General features: G+C 45.1%; 3 protein-coding genes across 5 annotated transcripts in view; 2 read left to right on the forward strand and 1 right to left on the reverse strand.

Annotated features, from left to right (window-relative positions):
• The window catches only part of LOC126541629 (protein PRRC1-like), a 31,377-nt gene extending 30,564 nt beyond the window's left edge, over positions 1-813 (reverse strand). For both annotated transcript variants that reach the window (XM_050188476.3, XM_050188475.3), the window contains exons 1-2: positions 676-813; positions 233-340 (exon numbers count right to left, since the gene is read on the reverse strand). In XM_050188476.3, coding sequence (XP_050044433.1) covers positions 233-335 — 103 coding nt within the window. In that variant the 5' untranslated portion in view covers positions 336-340; positions 676-813. The remainder of the gene's footprint in view (positions 1-232; positions 341-675) is intronic.
• A 535-nt stretch (positions 814-1,348) lies between these two features.
• mRpS7 (mitochondrial ribosomal protein S7) lies at positions 1,349-2,173 on the forward strand. Its single transcript, XM_050188486.3, has one exon. It carries the CDS (start codon positions 1,388-1,390, stop codon positions 2,084-2,086), a length of 699 nt encoding a protein of 232 aa, XP_050044443.1. The 5' UTR covers positions 1,349-1,387; the 3' UTR covers positions 2,087-2,173.
• Positions 2,174-2,893: 720 nt separating this feature from the next.
• LOC126541626 (long-chain-fatty-acid--CoA ligase 5-like) overlaps positions 2,894-19,478 on the forward strand; it is an 87,770-nt gene continuing 71,185 nt past the window's right edge. Inside the window, exons 1-2 of one of the 2 annotated variants that reach the window (XM_072286470.1) lie at positions 2,894-3,382; positions 5,595-5,691. In XM_072286470.1, the coding sequence (XP_072142571.1) occupies positions 3,221-3,382; positions 5,595-5,691 (259 nt within the window). In that variant the 5' untranslated portion in view covers positions 2,894-3,220. The remainder of the gene's footprint in view (positions 3,383-5,594; positions 5,692-19,478) is intronic. The other variant, XM_050188470.3, reaches the window with a different exon arrangement.

Raw genomic sequence — 19,478 nt, forward strand, 5'->3', positions numbered from 1 at the left:
TTTATTTATTTCTCTCCCCTCCCCACCACCCATTTTTTTTTTTTTTATTTGAATGTGTAGAGCAGCGAAGAAATGGGAGCAAAGGACCACGCGTTGCTTCCGCAAAGCGGTGAACACATATGTCGCGGTTTTTGTACATGTAGAAAGGTCAAGTTGCACTCATTAGTGTCTCCGCATGTAAGAGAAAATAAACGAAGGACTCGGCAAAAGTTCATAATGCCAGCGGCCATACCCGGCTTTGCTTCAGCAGTGTCGGAGTGCATCGCAGTGTCTTTGACGGCCACAAATTCGAACGTAGAATCCCCGTTAGCGTCGTCTGCCGCTTCTTCCATCATGGTGACTGCAAATATAATGGAGAGATTTCAATGCCCGCTTTCCAGCAGCTGTAGAATCTGGCGCGTCACGGCCGTCTTTGCAGTTGGCAGAGCACTTTCGGAACTGCGACTAGTACACGATCAAGTCAACCTTGTAGTCAGCAACGCAGATGCGAAATTGTAGCTTATTATTACTCATTCGTCTCACAACGTGCTCAAGATAAACAAAAACAAAATAACGGATATCACCGACGTAAATAAGTGCGCAAGCGATCACTGACGACGGTGCCTGCTCGATTGCCACAGAAGATCGCGACCTCCTATCACAGACGGAAACGCGTTCCGTTGAAAGAGTACTTACTCAGGCTGATGTGTTCAGCTTAAATTAATTGGAAAGCTCAGTTCAGAGGCAATTTGTTTAGCAATAGGCAGCTGAAAAACGCACGAAACTTTCGGTGGTCGAAAACGAAATCAGCAGCCACGTCTAAACCAATGTTGTTACCTGCTAAATCTTTTTTGTGTCGTCTACAGGTAAAACTTGCGGCAACAGTCTCCTAATTAATAAGTATTTCATCAACGAAGCATTGGTTATTTATGTTGTCTAGTATTATAATTACTGTCACTTTTGAAATGCACATTAGATTAAGTATTTATTACACACGGTGGAGCGTAGAGGCTGCAGAAGCTTCTAAAAAAATTGTCGCCAGACCGACAATTATAGAGCTAATATAGTCTAGTAACTCTATGCCAACAATCTTGAAGAATGCATTTTACTTGCCGCCGTGAGAGGACACCACGTGCGTTAAAGGCACTGGTTCAGGTGTTCCGTGCTGTTTACTTTAAAAGATAGCCCTTCTAACATTTTTTTCGTAAAAAAATGCGGCGGTAAGTTGTGTGGTTTCACAGCCTTGGAGGCGATTTTTATTGGAACATTAATGGTGCGGTCAACGCATGGTCAACGTTTTCCTCGGCCGCAACGCGAGCGGCGCGATGCTCACAGCCAGAGGCGGCGATCACAACCTTAGCGGCGGAGCACTGACGTTTCGTTAGGCCACAGTAGGTGCGCTTCAGAAATGGCCGCTTCCGTCTGTGGAAGCATGCTTCGCACTGGAAGTGTCGTTTCTCGCAAATTGTGCCCAGTTTATGCTACTCAAGTGCGGACTACAGTTTATGACAAAAATTATGTAGAGCCATTCATCGGCAAGAAGAAACTGGAGGAACTGGAAGCATCAGGGGAAGCGGAAGATTTCAAGTTCGTGCCTGTCAAGGCAGCGTTGAGCGATGTGTCGACTTCGGTATTTTATGACGCTACGCTCAACAAGTTCATAAACATGTTGATGCGCGAAGGCAAGAAAGCACTCGCAAAAGAGAACGTTGAACGAGGACTGTTCAATGTGAAGCGGATCCAGCTCGCGAAGTACAACCGCACCACTGATGAGGAGTCGAAAAGTAAGATCGAGTGCAACCCTGTAACTATCCTGCACAAGGCCTTAGAAAACTGCCGCCCAGTAGTGGAACTAAGCCCGATCAAGCGAGGTGGCATCACTTACCAAGTACCTGTGCCCATGACACAGAACAGGTCTCGTTTTCTTTGCATGAAGTGGATGATCGACGCTGTCAACGACAAGGACCCTAAAGTGAGGTTCTATGATCAGCTCGCCAAAGAACTGCTGGATGCGTACAACAACCAGGGACGTGTCGTCAAAAAGAAGCACGAGCTACACAAGCAGTGTGAAGCCAACAAAGCTTATGCCCATTATAGATGGTCGTAACGGCCTACCTTGCTCAAATAGACCTGCATCGAGCGTTCAGCAAGCGCGCTTGGCTATGTAGAAAATGAATAAATTTTGGTAACCCGCCGTTGCACTTTAGTTCCGCTCTCCGAGAGTGAGCGTACGTACGCTCAAGCGCATTGCACAAAAGCCTTTGGTCGGCTCTTGGAAACGCGCCAACAAAATTCACCGTTCCTTATTTTTTTTTTTTTCAATGTTTCGTAGTAAGCAGCAGCTGCTTCTACGGTTCTACAAATTAATCTACATCATTGCTTAAAGTCGGGAAAGGTGGGGGGGGGGGGGGGGGGGAAGAGATTTCCTTCTATTTGTTTAAGGTGGGGCCAATGCTGGTGGGGCTCGGCCCCCTCTTGGCAGGTTAACGTTCTTTATACTATGGGTCAACTGTAGCACTGTGGCACCTATCCATCAAACGCTGGAAGTTATACAATTACCAGTAGTGCCTTCTGCGGGGCAATTCAAGTTCTCTAATTTCTCGAACAATGGTTTAATCGCGATTAATCGGTTGACATATATATAATCCGCGCGCGCGCTAGTTGCCGGCCCTGTGGCCCACCTTTCACTGAATGACTGACTGAAAGGGTCAACCGCATGTCACAGACTTGCAGCGACAATGAGTGCCAAAGAGCGGCCTAGAAAAGGCTATGGACAGCAGTATCGTTCGCGCACTGCAGCTTTTTCCTCAGTCGTCCACGGGAACTGACGACGTGTCGCCGATTTGGCGCTCAGCCATGCCCGGCCTCTCGGCAGCGAGCGCGTCATGATAAGCTCGCCCCCGTTTCTTAACATCCGCTCATTGAGAACTTTTAGACTTTGTGCCTTGCGCCCTCAGTTAGTTTGCTCATAGTGCGCGAGAACCAGCGACGACGAGTTCAGCGCGCTTGCAGTCGCCGGCCCCGCTGCGGCTGGAGCAGGGAAGGTGTTGGAGCCAGTGGAGCGCCGGCCGCCGAGCCGCTCTCCTCTCCCAGTATCCGCCGCCGCCGCTGCCAGCCGCTGCCGCCACTTGTTGAGCGGCCGGCAACCGCGACGCATTGTTGGTCCGCTTTCGTGCGTTGTACGGATTGTGGGCACAGGCACGCAGCTTTCGCGGGCGAAGCGTATACAATCGGTCACGCAATGTTCAAGCTCATCGCCAGCCGATTTCCCGGCGCGCGCACGAAATGGGCAAACTTAAGCATTCTCCCACGTCCCCATCGCGTGGAGACCCGCCGATCATGGATGAGTGCTGCGAGCAAAGAGGATCTTGACCTCATCCTCTGTCAATCAACATTGTTGCAGGTAAGTGTATCCGGTATCCGACGCACGTGCTGCGAACCCCGTGTTTTTCTACATCGCCATGTCAGTCTTCCGGGCTGATGTGGTCTTCTGCAGGTTGCAACGTAAGGAAGTTCACTCCTTTTCTTGCAGTTTAAGGTTGCCTTGAGTGTCCACAACGGGACGCATGCAATAGCGCTCGATATTTCATAGAAAGAGCGGAGGAAAAAAAAAGTTGAACGCGCCGCCGTCCTTGGTGATGTGAGTGACCGGATTGTTGGTTTCATTGCGTCGGTTAAGGAAAACTGCCAATTATTTCTGACACCACCGGCGACGCTTTTTTCCTCTAGTGACATTATTTGTCCTGTCTCCTTTTTTGTCTTCTAGTGATGCACGCCTACGCACCTAACCTGTTTGTCGCGTGGAAGCCGGCAGTGAAGGAGATTAATGCTTTCATTAATGTTGTCTTTTGCATATGACAGGCTCCGTACACTCTAGCTTCTTCCGCAATATTGTACGCGTGGTTGGGCGTACTTTTTGTGAATGGCTGTGGCAAGGGAGAGGGAGGTCTGGGTAGCAAATGCGCTTAAAAAATATGTGCCTCACAGCTAATTGTGTAGTAGTTTTCTCTTGGGGTTCATCATGCCACATATAGCACAAATATCTGACTTCTAGTGCATATGTACTTTTTCAGTTAACTTGCTTGTCATTCTCTTATACAAGGCTCTTTCTCACCCATGGTCTGCATGCTTTTTGATTTGCAACATGTTTATTTTCATTCATTGACTTTGGTACCTCTTTATGCACAAATATGTATCATTGCACTTCGCTTCTTTTTTCATTTTGTGTGTGTGTGTGTGTGTGTGTGTGCACATGCATGAAATAATTAAAACTAGGCATTGAGAGCACACTGGCCTTGGCATACTATAAACTAGCTATGTGTGTATGTCACTGTACACCTCTCACAACATACGCAGGTGCATGCTTAGCTGTCGTATGATTTGTCACTAGGCAGCTATGTGTTGCACTTTCTTTTCCACCGCACCTGGCAGACTGACAGCTCTCTCAGTCAGAGAAGAAGTCACATATAGAAAACCTCCACATATATAATTTCCAAGTTGGGCTGATTTGTCAGAATGATACGCACATGTGCCTGTCAGGTCTAGACTTGCACATTTAGTCTACTTGCGTGCTCAGTTGTGACACTTTAGTAAAACATATCTCTAGTTACCATGATAGATAAACAATGCAGAGACAACACTGCAAGTACTAGACAGTGCATTTTCTGTCGCTCTTGATGTGTGCAGTCTTTGAGCTGTTTACCCATCATGTATATGCATTGACTAGCTGAAGCACATACCAATCCGATGATTGTGTAGTCCAATTAGTCAAAGAATGAAAATATATTATCTTTGGTTCACTATAGAACTTTTTCTGCATGTGAGTTAGCATTCAATTCTTTTGAGGCATTGATTTTCCAAAACTACATCACACATGCACACAACATAGTTGTTTTGAGTCCTTCCCTCAACTGACCTAATGCTTTCTTATTGGAAAGAAAAAAGAATGGAATGATGAAATAGACAGTGACAAGACATGCTGACCTATGTAGTTCATGGTTGCAAAAACATGGTGATGCACAAGATGATGCATGATGAGCATAGTGTGGGCAAATAACAAAATAAAGAGAGCAGCACATCAGCATGTGTTGCATAAATTTCTGTACGAAGTGCCCTTCATTATAGCAGCCCTGGTTCTTTCTTTTCAGTGCGACTTTGCAGTTGCGCTATAGGTGGGACGTAAAAAAGTGGCAAACAGCACTGTCTTACAACAAAAATGTTATTCCTCTAAGCCGATATATATGTATTTATATCCTTTCTGCTCAACAAGGAAAGCAGAACAACAGCATGTATAGAAGGCATGTTCAGAGAAACTTTTTCTATAGAAAATACCACAGTAGAAGTATCATCCCAAACTTTCCCCTCATATGCTTTTGCTCTGTTTCTCATGCTGTGCAGACAGACTGCTTGTCACTGCCTAAATGATTCAACATTTAATTGTTAGTCAGCACTGCTGTGTGTCACTTGTGTCCTATTCATAGGCCTGTGTTTTCCCACTAAAGTCGCAAACAAACCAGCCTACCAAAATACATGTGCTTCTGAAGTTTTTGAACACGGGGCATATTATTCATCGACAGTGATGTGTTGAACATGCCTACTTTTCTGCTTGTTTATAGGGTCCTGAAAGGATAAGAGTTGGAAATGCTGGCACCGTGCCAGAAACAGAGGTGACAACTGTGTACGAAGCTCTTCTCAATGGGCAACGCATGAACAGTAAGTAACATACTCTTGTTTTCAATCCAAATGTATGTGAAATAGCAAGTTCATTACAATCTTTCCATCATGCTGTTCTTTTTTGTTGTTTTTGTGACTATAGAAAGTAGCATTATGCACAAAGCAGTATCTTCAATTTAACTGAAATACTGGCACTTATTTTCCTCTGTTTGCTGAATATTCTTGTCAATAAATATTATTACAAAAGTGAAATCTGAAAGTAGTGATTAAGATTCCTGATACTTTTCAAAAATCATTTGATTTATGACTCACTATTGAGAAATACCTGGCCTTGACCAAAACATCAATTCGAACATTGGTTTTTGTTTTGGTATGTGTACCTATGCTTCCTAGTATATATTTATTTGCTTATATTTATTTCAAAATCTTACAACAAATTTTACCAGTGTCAGGTGATGGGCATGGCAAAAATAAAATTAAGAAGTGAAATGTGCATAAGAAAAATAAGAGGGAGCACAGACTGGGCTGCATGCATGTGAGAGGGCAACAACGATAGTGTTACAATTAAGGGTACAGAAAATTGGATACATGAACAAGCCACGACTAATGTAGGATGGAAAAGTTACATTTATGTGGAACTAAGTATAACTCCTTAGTGTCATATGTAACATAATGTAATTGTGGTGATCTCTACAGAATCGATAATAACGTATATATTTTGTTTATTAAAGCATACTGTTCTAGGCCTTTATATAGGCTGCGGCAGGAATTGGGGCATTGTGTGGGACCATGTGCATAGTGTCTTTACAAGATCCAGCAAAGGAAGTCAAAATACAGGCTACTATAGAAAGAGAGAAAAAAAGAAAGGTCATTATACACAGCAACACAGTAAAGAAGAAACTTGATAATAAATTGCAATAAAAAAAGAAGAAGTTGGACATATTATTTATTTATTTTTTTATTTATTTCACAATACTGTCAATCCCGATTGGGATTATTACAGGAGTGGGCATATGGTCATCAAAAAAGTACAATGTGAGCAAACACTGAGCAAACAAGGAGTTAGCATAGAAAAACATGGACGCTTTCATTTATTGAGTAACACACTGGTCTTCACGCAATTGCTCTTGCAGAAGAGAAAAAAAAAATAACTAGAAGACTAAGTTGTGATTGCGATTGCTTCTTCTAGATGACTGGTAAATGTTTCTAGTGTGTGCTGGGCAGTAATAGCAGGGTTTAAGCAGTTCCACTCTCGCACAGCTCGCGGAAAGAATGAAAAGAAATAAGTGTTGTTGTTACAAAGAAATTCCTCTAGCGTGAAAGCGTGTTTATGCCGAGTCGGTCTAGTGAGCTTGTACTTTATAAAAGTGGCGGGATCCAATTTCAGCGCACTGTGTAATACCAAGTATAGGAACTTCAATCGTTGAACCTTGGCTCGAATTTCTAGGGTAGCGAGGCCTGCGCGAGAAAGAAGTTCGGTTGGTGAATCTGTACGTTTAAAACGGTTATAGATAAATCGGGCAGCTTTTCTTTGTATACGTTCCAGCGTATGAATGTGGTTTTTGGAATGTGGAAACCATACTATGTTGGCGTATTCGAGTGCCGGTCTGATAAGGCTCACGTAAGCAAGCTGTTTTGTCTGGCTGGTGGAATGGGATAAGGTGCGTTTGAGGTAGAACAGTTTGTTCAATGCTTTTTTAGCTACGTACTGTATGTGCGCGTTCCAGCTGAGGTCGGATGAGATGATTACGCCTAAGTATTTATACTGGGTGACGCTTTGTAGAATAGTGCCATTGAAACCATACGGGAACTGCAGACTTGATTTTTTGTTTGTGACCGACATGCAGACAGTTTTATCGGAATTTATCACCATTTGCCAGTCTGCACACCACTGCACTACCTTATTTAGGGAATTGTTCAGTTTTGCTTGATCTTCGTGGTTACGCACAGTATGATAAAGAATGCAGTCGTCTGCAAAGAGGCGAATGGTGACGTCGACTTGGGTGGTTATATCATCTATGTATAATAAGAACAGAAGTGGGGCCAGGACTGAGCCCTGGGGAACGCCGGACAAAACAGGGACAGCATCAGAAAGGTGATCATTATATTCTACGTATTGGGAGCGGTTTGACAGAAAGTCATTGATCCAACGAACAACAGGGCCGTTACCAAGTAGGCGGTTAAGTTTGTGAAGCAATTTAACATGGGAAACACGATCGAACGCTTTAGAGAAATCCATAAAGATTATGTCTACCTGTAGTTGCTCATTAATGTTTTGAGTTAAGTCATGAAGGGTTTCCACGAGTTGGGTGACTGTTGATAAACCGTTTCGAAAACCGTGCTGGTTTGAATAGATTAAATTGTTTGCTTCCGCGAATTCTGTTAAGTGTTTCAAGATTATGTGCTCTAGTATTTTGCAGCACGTGCATGTTAAAGAAATTGGCCGGTGGTTAGACAAAGAAGATGTGTCACCTGATTTTGGTATGGCAATTATTTTGGCGATGTTGTAAAATATACAATTAGTAAAACGGGTTGAGTACATTGGAACTGCATTGTGAATATGCGCATGGGAACAAAAAAAAATATGTGAAAAGGCAACATTAATATTCCGTGGGTGAATCGTGACATTTGTACTTATGGAATATAAATCTTTATGCTTTGCATTTTGATTCTGAATTAATGTGTTGTGAAAGCTAATTAAATGTGTATAAAGCTGGTCGGTAGATGTTAAGCCAGCGGTCATCAAACAGTTTCACGTGTCTTCATTCCATGCAGAGTTAATTAATTCTTGCAATTCAGGTTTGTTCTGCCTCAGGCAAATGTTTGTAAATCAAATATATAATAGATTAGACAGTTCTGTATTTATTCAAAATTTAAGAATATTTGCATACTGCTAATGAAAGAGGCCCAACGGCAATTTTGTGCCACATGTTACCCCATTAAATTTTTTATTAGCACTCTCTTTTTGTTGCTAAACATTTTCTAAGTGAAATGGGGCTTGTATCACATAAACTGCTTGTGCACAATCCCTGCGCTGCACATTTTTGCCACAGTCGAAACATGTTGATATATAATATATATATATATATATATATATATATATATATATATATCGTAATAAATAAATTGTAATAAAAGTGGTCAATGCAGTCGTAAGAGTTCTTCCTCATTTACATAAGAATTTCTTCTTTAATGTTTCTGTTGTCAACCTATGTTACGTGAAGCACTATGTATACATACAGATGCATAGAAGAATACATTTTGATAAACTGGAGGGAAAGCTAAAGATCTCTAGCCTCTCTGTTAAACTTTTGCCTTGTATCCTGGATGAGGCCATACAGCTACTTCATCTGGTACTTAACTATACAATGTAACTGCTCCCCACCCTCCCTTCACTGAAGTGGTAATAGTGTCAAACTGTGTTCATATTCTAAATTTCCCTGAGTGCAATAATTGTGACATATGACTTGGCCAATGCCCCTTAATTGCTTATAATAAGTGGTTATGCGCTTTTTAACTCCAAACATTTTGTATCAATACTGTGGATGACGAGTACTACTCACCCAGACTGCACTGTCTTGTTCTTTACTTGCTAAAAAGAAACCATGTCTGTTAACTTATTTCAGGCCATGCAGCCAAGGCTATTGCAAACATGCATTTCACTGATATTTTATGTTCCTTCTATTTTTATGATGGCAATTGTTTTAAATACAACTTTCTCTAATTTATGAAATCAATATGGAATCCAGCCTTGAACTACCATGACTCGCATCTCGCCATAAGCCCTTCGGTTCATGCCTTTTTCACTGCCTGATACATCATCCTTCACAACACCACGAAATCATGTCCCCCCAATATGTCTCATCACGCATGGACCACAAACATGAGGTTGTCTTCCCTTTTTGTAGCACTTCCACTCTGCACAACTCATTTCTTTCCGAGGACTTCTGAAGATTGTAACCACCTTCCTTGTGTTCACTGCATATATAATAGACCACCAACTTTTCAAAAGCACTTTAACCAGAAGCCACTAACAGTAACAATTTTTACTTTATTGTTTCTCTCATGTTCCATCTTGTATTTGTCTTCTCCTGTGGTATTCTTTTACGAATTTATATTATTGTTAGTGTTTTTCATCATTTGATGTATTTCTTGTTTATCTATATATATATATATATATATATTCTTTATAACCACTCCCCTCTGTAACACTTCGACCCCGAGGGTACAATAAGTAAATATGTTAGCCTAATATGAAAAGTAAACCATACAATCAACATGTTTGTTTATGTCAATGTACCCCTAAGGGCCCTCCTACAGAGGTATTACATCTGATGAGAGGATAGTAAATAAAGTACACTTATAGCTAACAACACAAGTAAATCATGCTCAGAGATAGAATGAGTACTAAAAAATACATTGTAGAATGTTCATGGTAACACCACTGTACATCTGCAGTAGTAGCTTATTGGTCAATGAAGGAAATCGCTATCTAAAACAATTCGAGTTCAACAAAAACGAATGCAATAGACACAATCAAAAACAGCTTCAGCATTGAGGAAGAAACGAGCAACAGCTGTCCTTTAGTGTGCACTTTAGGTTTCTATATTGTAATTTTGAAGAATGTCATGGAATAAAGAAAACATATATATATATATATATATATATATATATATATATATTGGTATGACAAATTGGAAGTTGAAATTCTGTACGTCATTTCATATACGCAATCAAATACTGACGTGATACTTCCAACTATTCACTTCTTTTCGGTTAGATGAAGGCTTAAGACCTCTAAACTCTAGTAAAGATACTTAAAATCCTCAGAACACCCTAAATAAATTAATATAATAGCTTTTCTACAGCCAGTTTCAGTTTCATTTCCCAAAAGGTTACTTTGTCGTAGCATCATCACACAGAATGTGGTCACATGAGAACAGGACATCGCGGTGTTTCGACACTTGCTTCGGCTTGCACAGTGGCCTCCTATGTATGTTGCTACTTGTGAAGACCGATGTAGCAGCATAACAAATGACCAAGCTAGCTGAAGTGAGCGTGATAACCTCCTGCTCCTTCGTGAGTGGGCGCAGGGTTTAAGAGAGTAAGATTGCTGAAGTACATATTTAGGAGAACTGCGTGGATGGTACAGTTTGCAATCAGCAAACGAACTGTGCTGCAGGCTCGTGCCTAAGCGATCAGGATCCCAAGGTTTATTCTTTTTTGCCCTGATTTATCTCAGTCCTCATGCAGTTCCGTGAACCTTAAATGAGAGGCCTCACTGTGTGCACAACATATCTGTGCAGCCTTGGCAGTGATTTATCCCAGATCCGGTTGCATCCCGAGTCTTATCTACAACAGCACAAAACACTCCAGCCTCACTGCTGCTTCGCAAACTCAGCTACCTGATTATCTTGAGCATACTGGTCTTCAGTTACATCTGGGTGTCCTTTGACAAAAAAAAAATTGCCTTGTCATTTTGTTTCAATGTATTTCATAAAATGTGAGGCCTTGGAAGTGTCCGAATGCAAATCTGTTGTTTTCTCCACTGTTTTCTTGCTTGCTGGCTTAACATGTTTGTCTCTCTCTTTGGATATGATCATCTCTTGGTATTGACCATATGGACGAAAGGGCAATGGGTGAGGTGGTTTTTTTTTTTTTTTTTAAGAGATCGTGAGCTAAGTTACTCATGCATAAATACAGAAGCACTATCTCTAAGGATGTTTTTTGAATGTCCAGGTTTCTTCTGTGATGAAGAAAAAGGAATGTTGCACTACAGTGCAGTCCACTTATAATGATACCACATATAACGATAGATCGGCTATGACGACGAGTTGACTTCAGAGTATCAATTTATGCATTAGGGCTATGAGAAAAAAAGCCATATATAATATGTTATTCACTGAATATCGTATATAACGATCGAAATTGTGCCTTTTGGGCGGCGTTTTCCATGCATAATAATCGTGAAATTTGCTTTTCTGTGTTCCTCCTAACCGAGACGGGGCGAAAAGTTTGCCTACGCGAGTTCGTATCTGCCGCCATTACCGCGCAGCGCGTCCCATCAGCACGCCGATCAGAGCATCGCAAGTTGGCGTCAGTTGCTTCGCGCCCGCATGGACACCAATGGCTGCTTATCAGTGTAGCGTGTCCTCCCCTTTTCTGTTCTCTTTCCTTTAGTGTTCTTTCCTTTTCTTACCTGTGCCTGCTTTGCTCGAATAGGTAGGCAGTAGAGCGTCATTCTGGCTTGGGCGTGGTTGCCACGTCCACCCGATACAAAGGTTGGCACAACAACATCATCATCACCGTATGCGCCGGCGAGAGCCCCGAGAGAGAGAGAGAGAGAAAAAAAAGCGACAAGCCTGCGACAAGCGAATCGCGCTTGCACTCAGTGGCGTATGGTGTTCTCTTCCTCCATGTTCTATGGTATGGTGGCGTAGTAACGGTACGTAACGGTGGGGGGCCGTGGGCCCCGGGTGCCAGGTGGTGGTGGTGGGGGGGGGGGGGGGGTCATATATCTGAAGACGCCGCCTCTTCCCGCGGGCTTGACTGGGCGTAAATGGTAAAGAATGCTCCGGTAACCAGCAGCATGAGCCGTACCAAATGTGTAGTGCCGCAGAATTGTTGGCTGCATCTTTATCAACATCCGACGTAATAATTGCACGAATTTGGGGGCTGAAAACTTTATTCGCCAAGTGGTGGCTAAACTACTCGCCTTAGCGGAACATTTAATGTACGGTGCGCTCATGTCCCACCATGGTTTGTTTGTCGCCAGTATGTATGCAGTGTTCCATTTATCAGTTTTGTATAGCTTATATTAGTTTTGTAACAGTTTCGCGGTGTTGAATAAAAACACTGTCTCCTAGTCATAGCAAACCGTCTCTTTGTCATATTGTTGTCACGGCGGCGTCCTGCTGGGCGGGGTATTTAACCTAACTATGGTTGGCCTTGCTTAATATTACCCAAGACAATTCACCTATCCATGTACGCTGATGATATTTGTCTTAGGTCTTCTCCGGTGACTCGTCTTCACATGCGTACAAGAATTCAGCGGGCAGCCACCCGAACTTGTTCGTACCTCCGCAAACAAGGCCTTAGTGTGTCCATCGAAAAATGCGCGTTAATCGCGTTTACGCGCAAACCCATGGCACCGTACCCTGTTTCTCTCAATGGACGTCAGACTCTGGAGTTTTGCGAGACGCGTAGCGCCACCTGCCGGTGCGAAGAGGCAGTAATTGAGTAGTGCGATGCCCGACTCTCTTGCTAAGTTGCCTATGCAGCTAGCGACTGCGAAACAACGATTTAACTAGATTTTGGTCCATATTGCGAGTGTTTTGCGCATTTAACACCCAGACAGAGAGCTATGGATTTCTACGATAGTCGGACGGGCCGCGCTTGCTGGCCCACTCTTCAGACTGATGGCGGAAACGACGGCAACCGGGATAGCTCCGCGCGCTACGAAGAAACGCCGCAATCGACGCTACTGTTGTGTTGTAAATTGCCATGAACGTGAAGGACGGAATAACAACGTTCAGTTTTGCCGATTTCCATCGCCATCGTATGAAGGGGAAAGGCGAGAGCGCTGGATACGGGCCGTTCAACCTGTTGGGTAATCGGATTACTTGCATTCCCCACAACAAAGCGGCTCGCATGAGAAAGTGCGACAATTTTGTTCTTCTGTAATTGTGTTGCGTAGCCCTGACGGAGGACCGTGGTAACCAAGCGAAAACTCAAGAATCTGCAGCTGCCACTTCGCTGGTAACAGAAAAAACAACGTTGCGAACCATCCTGCTCAAGTGCTATCGATATCTCAACAAGTGGAATGGAGAGATTTGGCAGGTCAGCTTAACCAAACATTTTGGTTCGTTTATGAATTCAAAATCCTCTTCTAGAGCATCGTTGTATCGCGAGCTCATTTCTACTTTCGGTATTTTGTATGTTCTGCGCCGATACAACAAGCACGCTTCGCATTGGGCTGAGCCTGTTCGACTGCGTTTTTCAAATGTGAGCAATAAAGTTGCTGTAGCAGCACTGGATGTGCAATTGCGAAGTAACGCACGTGTGTAAAGAAAAATATTTCGCGTTTATTTACATTTATTTGTGCGCGCTTGTTGCTCGAAGGGTCTGCGAAAAGTTCAAATTAAGGTACTGAGCGATTCTGTAGCTCCTGCGAGAAAGAAAGATGCAGCGCGTAGGCACTGTAGGAAGCTTACTTTCGTTATGATCGCGCGCTGTTTGCTGCCTTGGAAAACGTTTTCTGTTTGCTATCCTGGAAAAGGCTATGAAAGGATTTACTCTAAATAATTGCGAGACAAAACATTACTATAAAATACATAAATATATAGGAGATATATAAGTCTTGTGTTCAGGACATATTCAATATGAACCAATTTGAAATGCTTAGATTTTTATGCTGATATGCCTATAAACAAACCTGATGCTCTCTGTACTTGCGAGTTGCAGCACGCCGAAATAACACTTGAGATTTTATTTTATATTATACACGTACTTAGCCCTGCTGCGCTTCCTTTCCGTAGCGTGGATGGGCGGAAGAAGCTTTCCAGGTCCTTGATTTTTAGGAAACTGTACCTCAACACAAACGAAAGACAAGGGTCCATTGTGGCCTACGCACCTTCGCTTGCGGACAGCTCTCCTTGCACTACTCAGTTCATGCCAAGGCTGCGATGGGGGCGCTGGTGACGGGTTTTTCCGCAGCGCCGCCTGGGCAGAGTCTGAGGTCTATGGCCAGGGTATCAAATACCAGAAGTCTCGCCGCTTCTTAGGTGTGATTATTGACAGTGGCCTTTCAGTGAACCCCCACTGCATCTACCTGAAGCGGAGACTAATTTCGATTGTACATATAGTGAGATTCCTGTGCGGAAATACCTGGGGCACGTTGGTACGATCCATGATGCAGCTGTACAGATCAATGTTTCTTGTTGTTTTACGATACATCCTGCCGGTTTTGGCGACATGCAAAACAAACATTCGTACCCTCGAAAGTTTGCAAGGCTAGGCTCTACGTCTTGAATTACCACGATGCGCCTCGACTCACACAACAATCATGATTGCCAGAGACTACTTGGTTCTAACAAATATAACGATTGACTACCTTAGAGCACACATCACCCACGCTGCTTTGCCAGCACAAAGACCTCAAGCAATATTTTCCAAACTTGTTGCGACACATCAAGGCTACCTTCCTTCAGGCTTTACCCAGCAGCAAGACAACTGTTACGCCTCTGGTGCCTACGACAGCCACAAGTACGCCTCACGATTCCGGGAATTACAAGACCCGTCATTCAACAGTGGCTCTACGTCAGTTCACACTGTCATTGCTGAACGAGGCATATGAACAAAGAAACCACATTTACAGCGATGGATCGGTCTCAGCCACCAGCTCCACAGCCGCTGTTATAGTCCCGGCCTTACAAGTGTTTTGATCGGCCGTTCACCCTGCGACACCCTTCGGTCACGGCTCGCACGATTATGGGGAACGGGCCGACGGCCTCGTCAAAATGGCTTTAGACACGAATGAATTATGACCAGTGCGGGAATACCTCGTCCAGGAGAGGTTTGAGCAATTAGCAATGATGCGGCTGTCACCTGTCAGCAGCACAAACTGGCGTGTCCAAGCCGGAGACGCGGTCAGTGCGATGGTCCGGCGATAGAGTACGATTGGAGTCGGCGAAAAAGACAATTTACCTCCGAATTGGGGGGACCTGATGTCATTGGCCTCCTGACGCCGGATTGGAGGAATTGACTAAACAATGATCACGCAAGGCATAAAAGGAGCTACGGACGGCGGGAGTGATCGGCGACTACCACTTCATAATCAACTTTTCTGTATTACACTGCATTTTCTTGTAAATATGTAAATATACATGTATACATGTTTGTCAAACGTCCTGAATATCAGACCCAGCCTCACGTTCACTTACCCCTCCACGAGGAAACACGATCCCACGTCTCCGAACGCCGAGTCGCAACATTGATGGCATCGGTGAGATAGTGTGCGCTTCGACTTCGGCATGGTGAGTGCACGACCTTTTCTCCTTGAGAGTTGCCAGGCTTAACGTGGTTCTTCCTGGTAACAAGGGTGTAGGAAGCCTTGTTGATAGATACGTTGTTTCTACACTTAATTCCTTGACAAACTTGTGGGCAAAAGAGAGGTAGCCACGAATTGGAGGAAGTTGCGCAGAACGGACCTAAACGCGATTCAAGAAAGCAAGAAATTCAAGAAAACATAGAAAGTTTTCTTGAATTTTTCGAGGTTTGCGCAGAGGTGCAGCTGGACCGTGACCGTTGGTCGGTAGGGTTGTTGGGGGTACTCTCCTGTAATGTGTCCTGTTGCTTGGCTCGTCTTTCCGACAAAAACTTCCGGAATGACAATAAAGCCAAGAGTGCGTTATTCCGGCATTTTGGTGTTCCTGCTGAGCGCGTGAGGGAAAGCTCGAATGACGAATGCAAAATTTCTCCTTTCGAATAGACAGATTGCGCCAGTAAACGATGAGCACGAAAATTGCGAGGAGGCGAAGCCCTCAGAGACATAGCGCGTCGAGAGCGAGGCCGTTGTCGGTATAGAAAGAGGGGCCATTTCGGAGGACGCCCCTTGCGAGGACGAGGTGTAAGGTCGCTCTGTTTGTTCGTGTTCTTAAGTGTCACGAATCGGCCACGTGCTTTGTGTATGGAGAGGGGGTTCACTTCCCCCCCATGTCAGCGGGGCAACCGTTTCTGTGTTATGTGGGGTCACAGGGACCGCGCGGTGTTGGGTGACGCGTCGCGGCAGGCGCCAGGAGGGCGAGTGCCGATTCCGGGAAGTCGGTATTGTGCGCACGGTGTTGGCAGTCCGCCGACGGTCACGCGAGTCCACGCAGACCAGCCTTGAAAGGGAGCGCTGTACACGGGAGCGCTGTACAATTGTGGCTCTGGCTCCCGAGTACCTGACTAATCGGAGGTGCCGCCGAGGTTAAGAAGGACCTTGACCCCGTGCCGCATATACGGAGAAGGGATCTATTCTTCTACGCGTCCGGAACGCAATCGCCAGCCTTGTTGCGACTGCCTGTGTGGTGTCGATGCCCCTGCTTCCGAGACATTTGCGCCGTAGAGACGCCCTTGGGATTTGAGGCGGCCTAGCGATAACTTGTTCGGGCCTGGCGTGTTTTGCTGAGCCCACGGTGCAAGATATATTCTTACACCGTGGCTGAGCCCGTCACTAACTACGTAGAAATGAGAGGGCAACGGAGTTTTAGGGAAGAAGGAAAAGAGCTTTGTTTTCCAATATGTTTATTTTTAAGAGTAAGCCCATCCCTGTGGGTTGTGGCTTAACAAACGGTTGACTCTGATTGGCAACTGAACCTGTGGGACGGGCCAACGGCCCTACTGCCTTTTTTTTTCTTTGTATATTTGGGCTATAAAAATCGGGACAACATGCTGTCCCTCAGACTTGGCTGAAATCAGGATTGCTGATAGATCAGTGAGCCTCCGTACCATGTACGTTAAAACGAGTCTGGGCTCTAACAGGCATTGAGACAGTCGAAGAGTGAGACTTTGTTTCTCAATTGTTCAAGTTTGTAATGTATTTGTTTTACTTGCCATGTATATAGAAAAGTTTAACTATAAAGATTTCTTGTACATCTGTTCTCCATCGCTGCCTGTCTGCATTTGATCAACAACTGCCGATCATCGTCCGAGAAGCTTCAAGGTCCAACGGAGAAGCGAGGACAACAGAGAACGAACGAAACTTTACTCGAGGCTTGTTCCAGTAGCCATGACAACGTTAAGAAGGCGCTGGAGACCTTCCTCGTATCCGAACACTTGGACGACTTTCCGAAATCGTCTAGGCAACGTCTTCTATATTAAACTTAATAAAGGAGTCGTTGGTCTGGGATAGACCCAGATACGGTAGCGGCCGAGCCAAGAGGAGACCCGACGCGGCAGAACGAAGAGGAAATCGCTCAAGGCTCCCGCATCGGTGACTGCGCAATGCAGTCGTGCACTGAAACCGAGCTAGCTGCCATCCCGGAGAGCCCACCTTACGTGGACGAGGCTTGTTCCAGAAACCCTATGAGGGTAAGTGTAAGGTTGGATACCTTCCTCGTGCCTCAGCACTTGAGTGACTCTCGGGCAGTGGCGATCCGGAAAGGCGTTCCTTGCGGGGACGAGGCTTGTTTCAGTAGCCCTAACAGTGTAAAGGAGGCGCTGAAAACCTTCCTCGTACCACCGCACTTGAGCGACGTTCCGGAATCGCCAAATGGAGTGAACGTCATGGCGGTCAGGCAGGGCAGGAACCCGACGCTCGAGGTTCTAGTGACATATTCGGTGACCACCTGGCAGCGAAAAATTGGTTCAGGCGGCGGAGGATCAAAAGAGCGAAGTATTCGGCGCATCGAGAACTCGCCAAAGAGGCCACATCGCCGCGCGTGAGACAAAGGGTCAGGCCATCGCGCAGAGCCGAAAAGGGTTCGTTGTGGCGATTCAGGAAACGGAGGCGTTGCGAAAGGTTGATAACGACAGGAGAGATCGCGTCTCTCCGAGTAAGGGTGCGGCGGAAAAGTTTAACTGGGCTTGCATGCGCGTCGGAACCGGGTCGGTCGAGCGGTGACTGAGGTGGAATGTGCCGCGAGAACGAGAACGAAGCGAGAATGGCTAGTCCTGCGTTTACGGCCTCCCCCTTAGGGACGAGACAGCAAGCCGCGAACACATGGAGTGACGGGTGATGGCAGAGAAAAATGTAGGTCCCGCACCTCTTGTGCTCAGCGCAAGCACGTACCCAGGGGGGGGGGGGGGGGGGGGCGAAATGCGAAAACACCCGTGTACTTAGATTTAGGTGCACGTCAAAGAACCCCAGGTGGTCGAAATTTCCGGAGTCCTCCACTACGGCGTGCCTCATAATCAGAAAGTGGTTTTGGCACGTAAAACTGCATAATTGTTGTTGTTGTACCCAAGGGGGGGGGGGCATTAATTAAGTGGCATACCTCCCCCCCCTCCCCGCGCCACCACTCCTCACGCACATTCCTAAAGTACCGCCAAATCAATCTTGAGACTTGACAGCTATTCGGCGGTCAACATGTTGTTGCCTTTTTCACTCCTTTTGGATGGCGGTAGTTACCGGCATCTCCTGGGGTGTGAAGGCCAGTTTTCTCATCGATTCGGTACCCGCGCGATTAAATCGAGATGCGTTCAGTTGTCGCCATCTATTGCAACGGTCACGCGCATCGCTGTTCCTTTGTTAGTTCAACCTTCTTTGTTTACACTCATCCAGGGACCAGGAAAGGGGTTCAGTTCGTAGTAAGCTGGTCTGTATGCTCGTGTAACGAGTTGCGGCTGGAGAAAACGCCAGCTGTGTCTAACTTTTCTTTTTGCCTCATCACTTCCTCGAGTGACGGCTCGCCGCGATGCTGGCAAATCCTCGGAACCATATACCTATGATATGGGTTCGAAAGGTGGAAAATAGGAACATTTGGAACAGCGTCCGTCATCAAACCCTGCAATAACCGGTAAACCCATAAGCAATATGAATCACCCGTTACCTCGTCTGGTTTTTTCCTAATGGTACAGCACTTTTCGCGCAAATTGGCAACTGGAAACGAGAGTCGCAACGAGTTTAGAAATTACACGATCTATTAAGGGAGAGAGCCAAGGCAGCAGTCAAACAGGAAGGAAAATCGAAAATTAGCGAAGTTAACCATTGTTTGTGAAAATATTTATGGGTGAACATCTTTTGGTTTAAAAGGGAAGTCGAAAAAACACCGCCGGAAGTGGAGGATGATTCCGTGTGTTTTTAATGACGCTTGTGCAGTTATCGGTCGAGCCGCCTGACGTAG

Source organism: Dermacentor andersoni, chromosome 2 (genome assembly GCF_023375885.2).
Source record: "Dermacentor andersoni chromosome 2, qqDerAnde1_hic_scaffold, whole genome shotgun sequence".
NCBI classification, from domain to species: Eukaryota; Metazoa; Arthropoda; class Arachnida; order Ixodida; family Ixodidae; genus Dermacentor; species Dermacentor andersoni.

Bases quoted from the DNA above. Each gene is read 5' to 3' on its own strand.
- mRpS7 (XM_050188486.3), top strand. From the start codon at position 1,388: ATGGCCGCTTCCGTCTGTGGAAGCATGCTTCGCACTGGAAGTGTCGTT.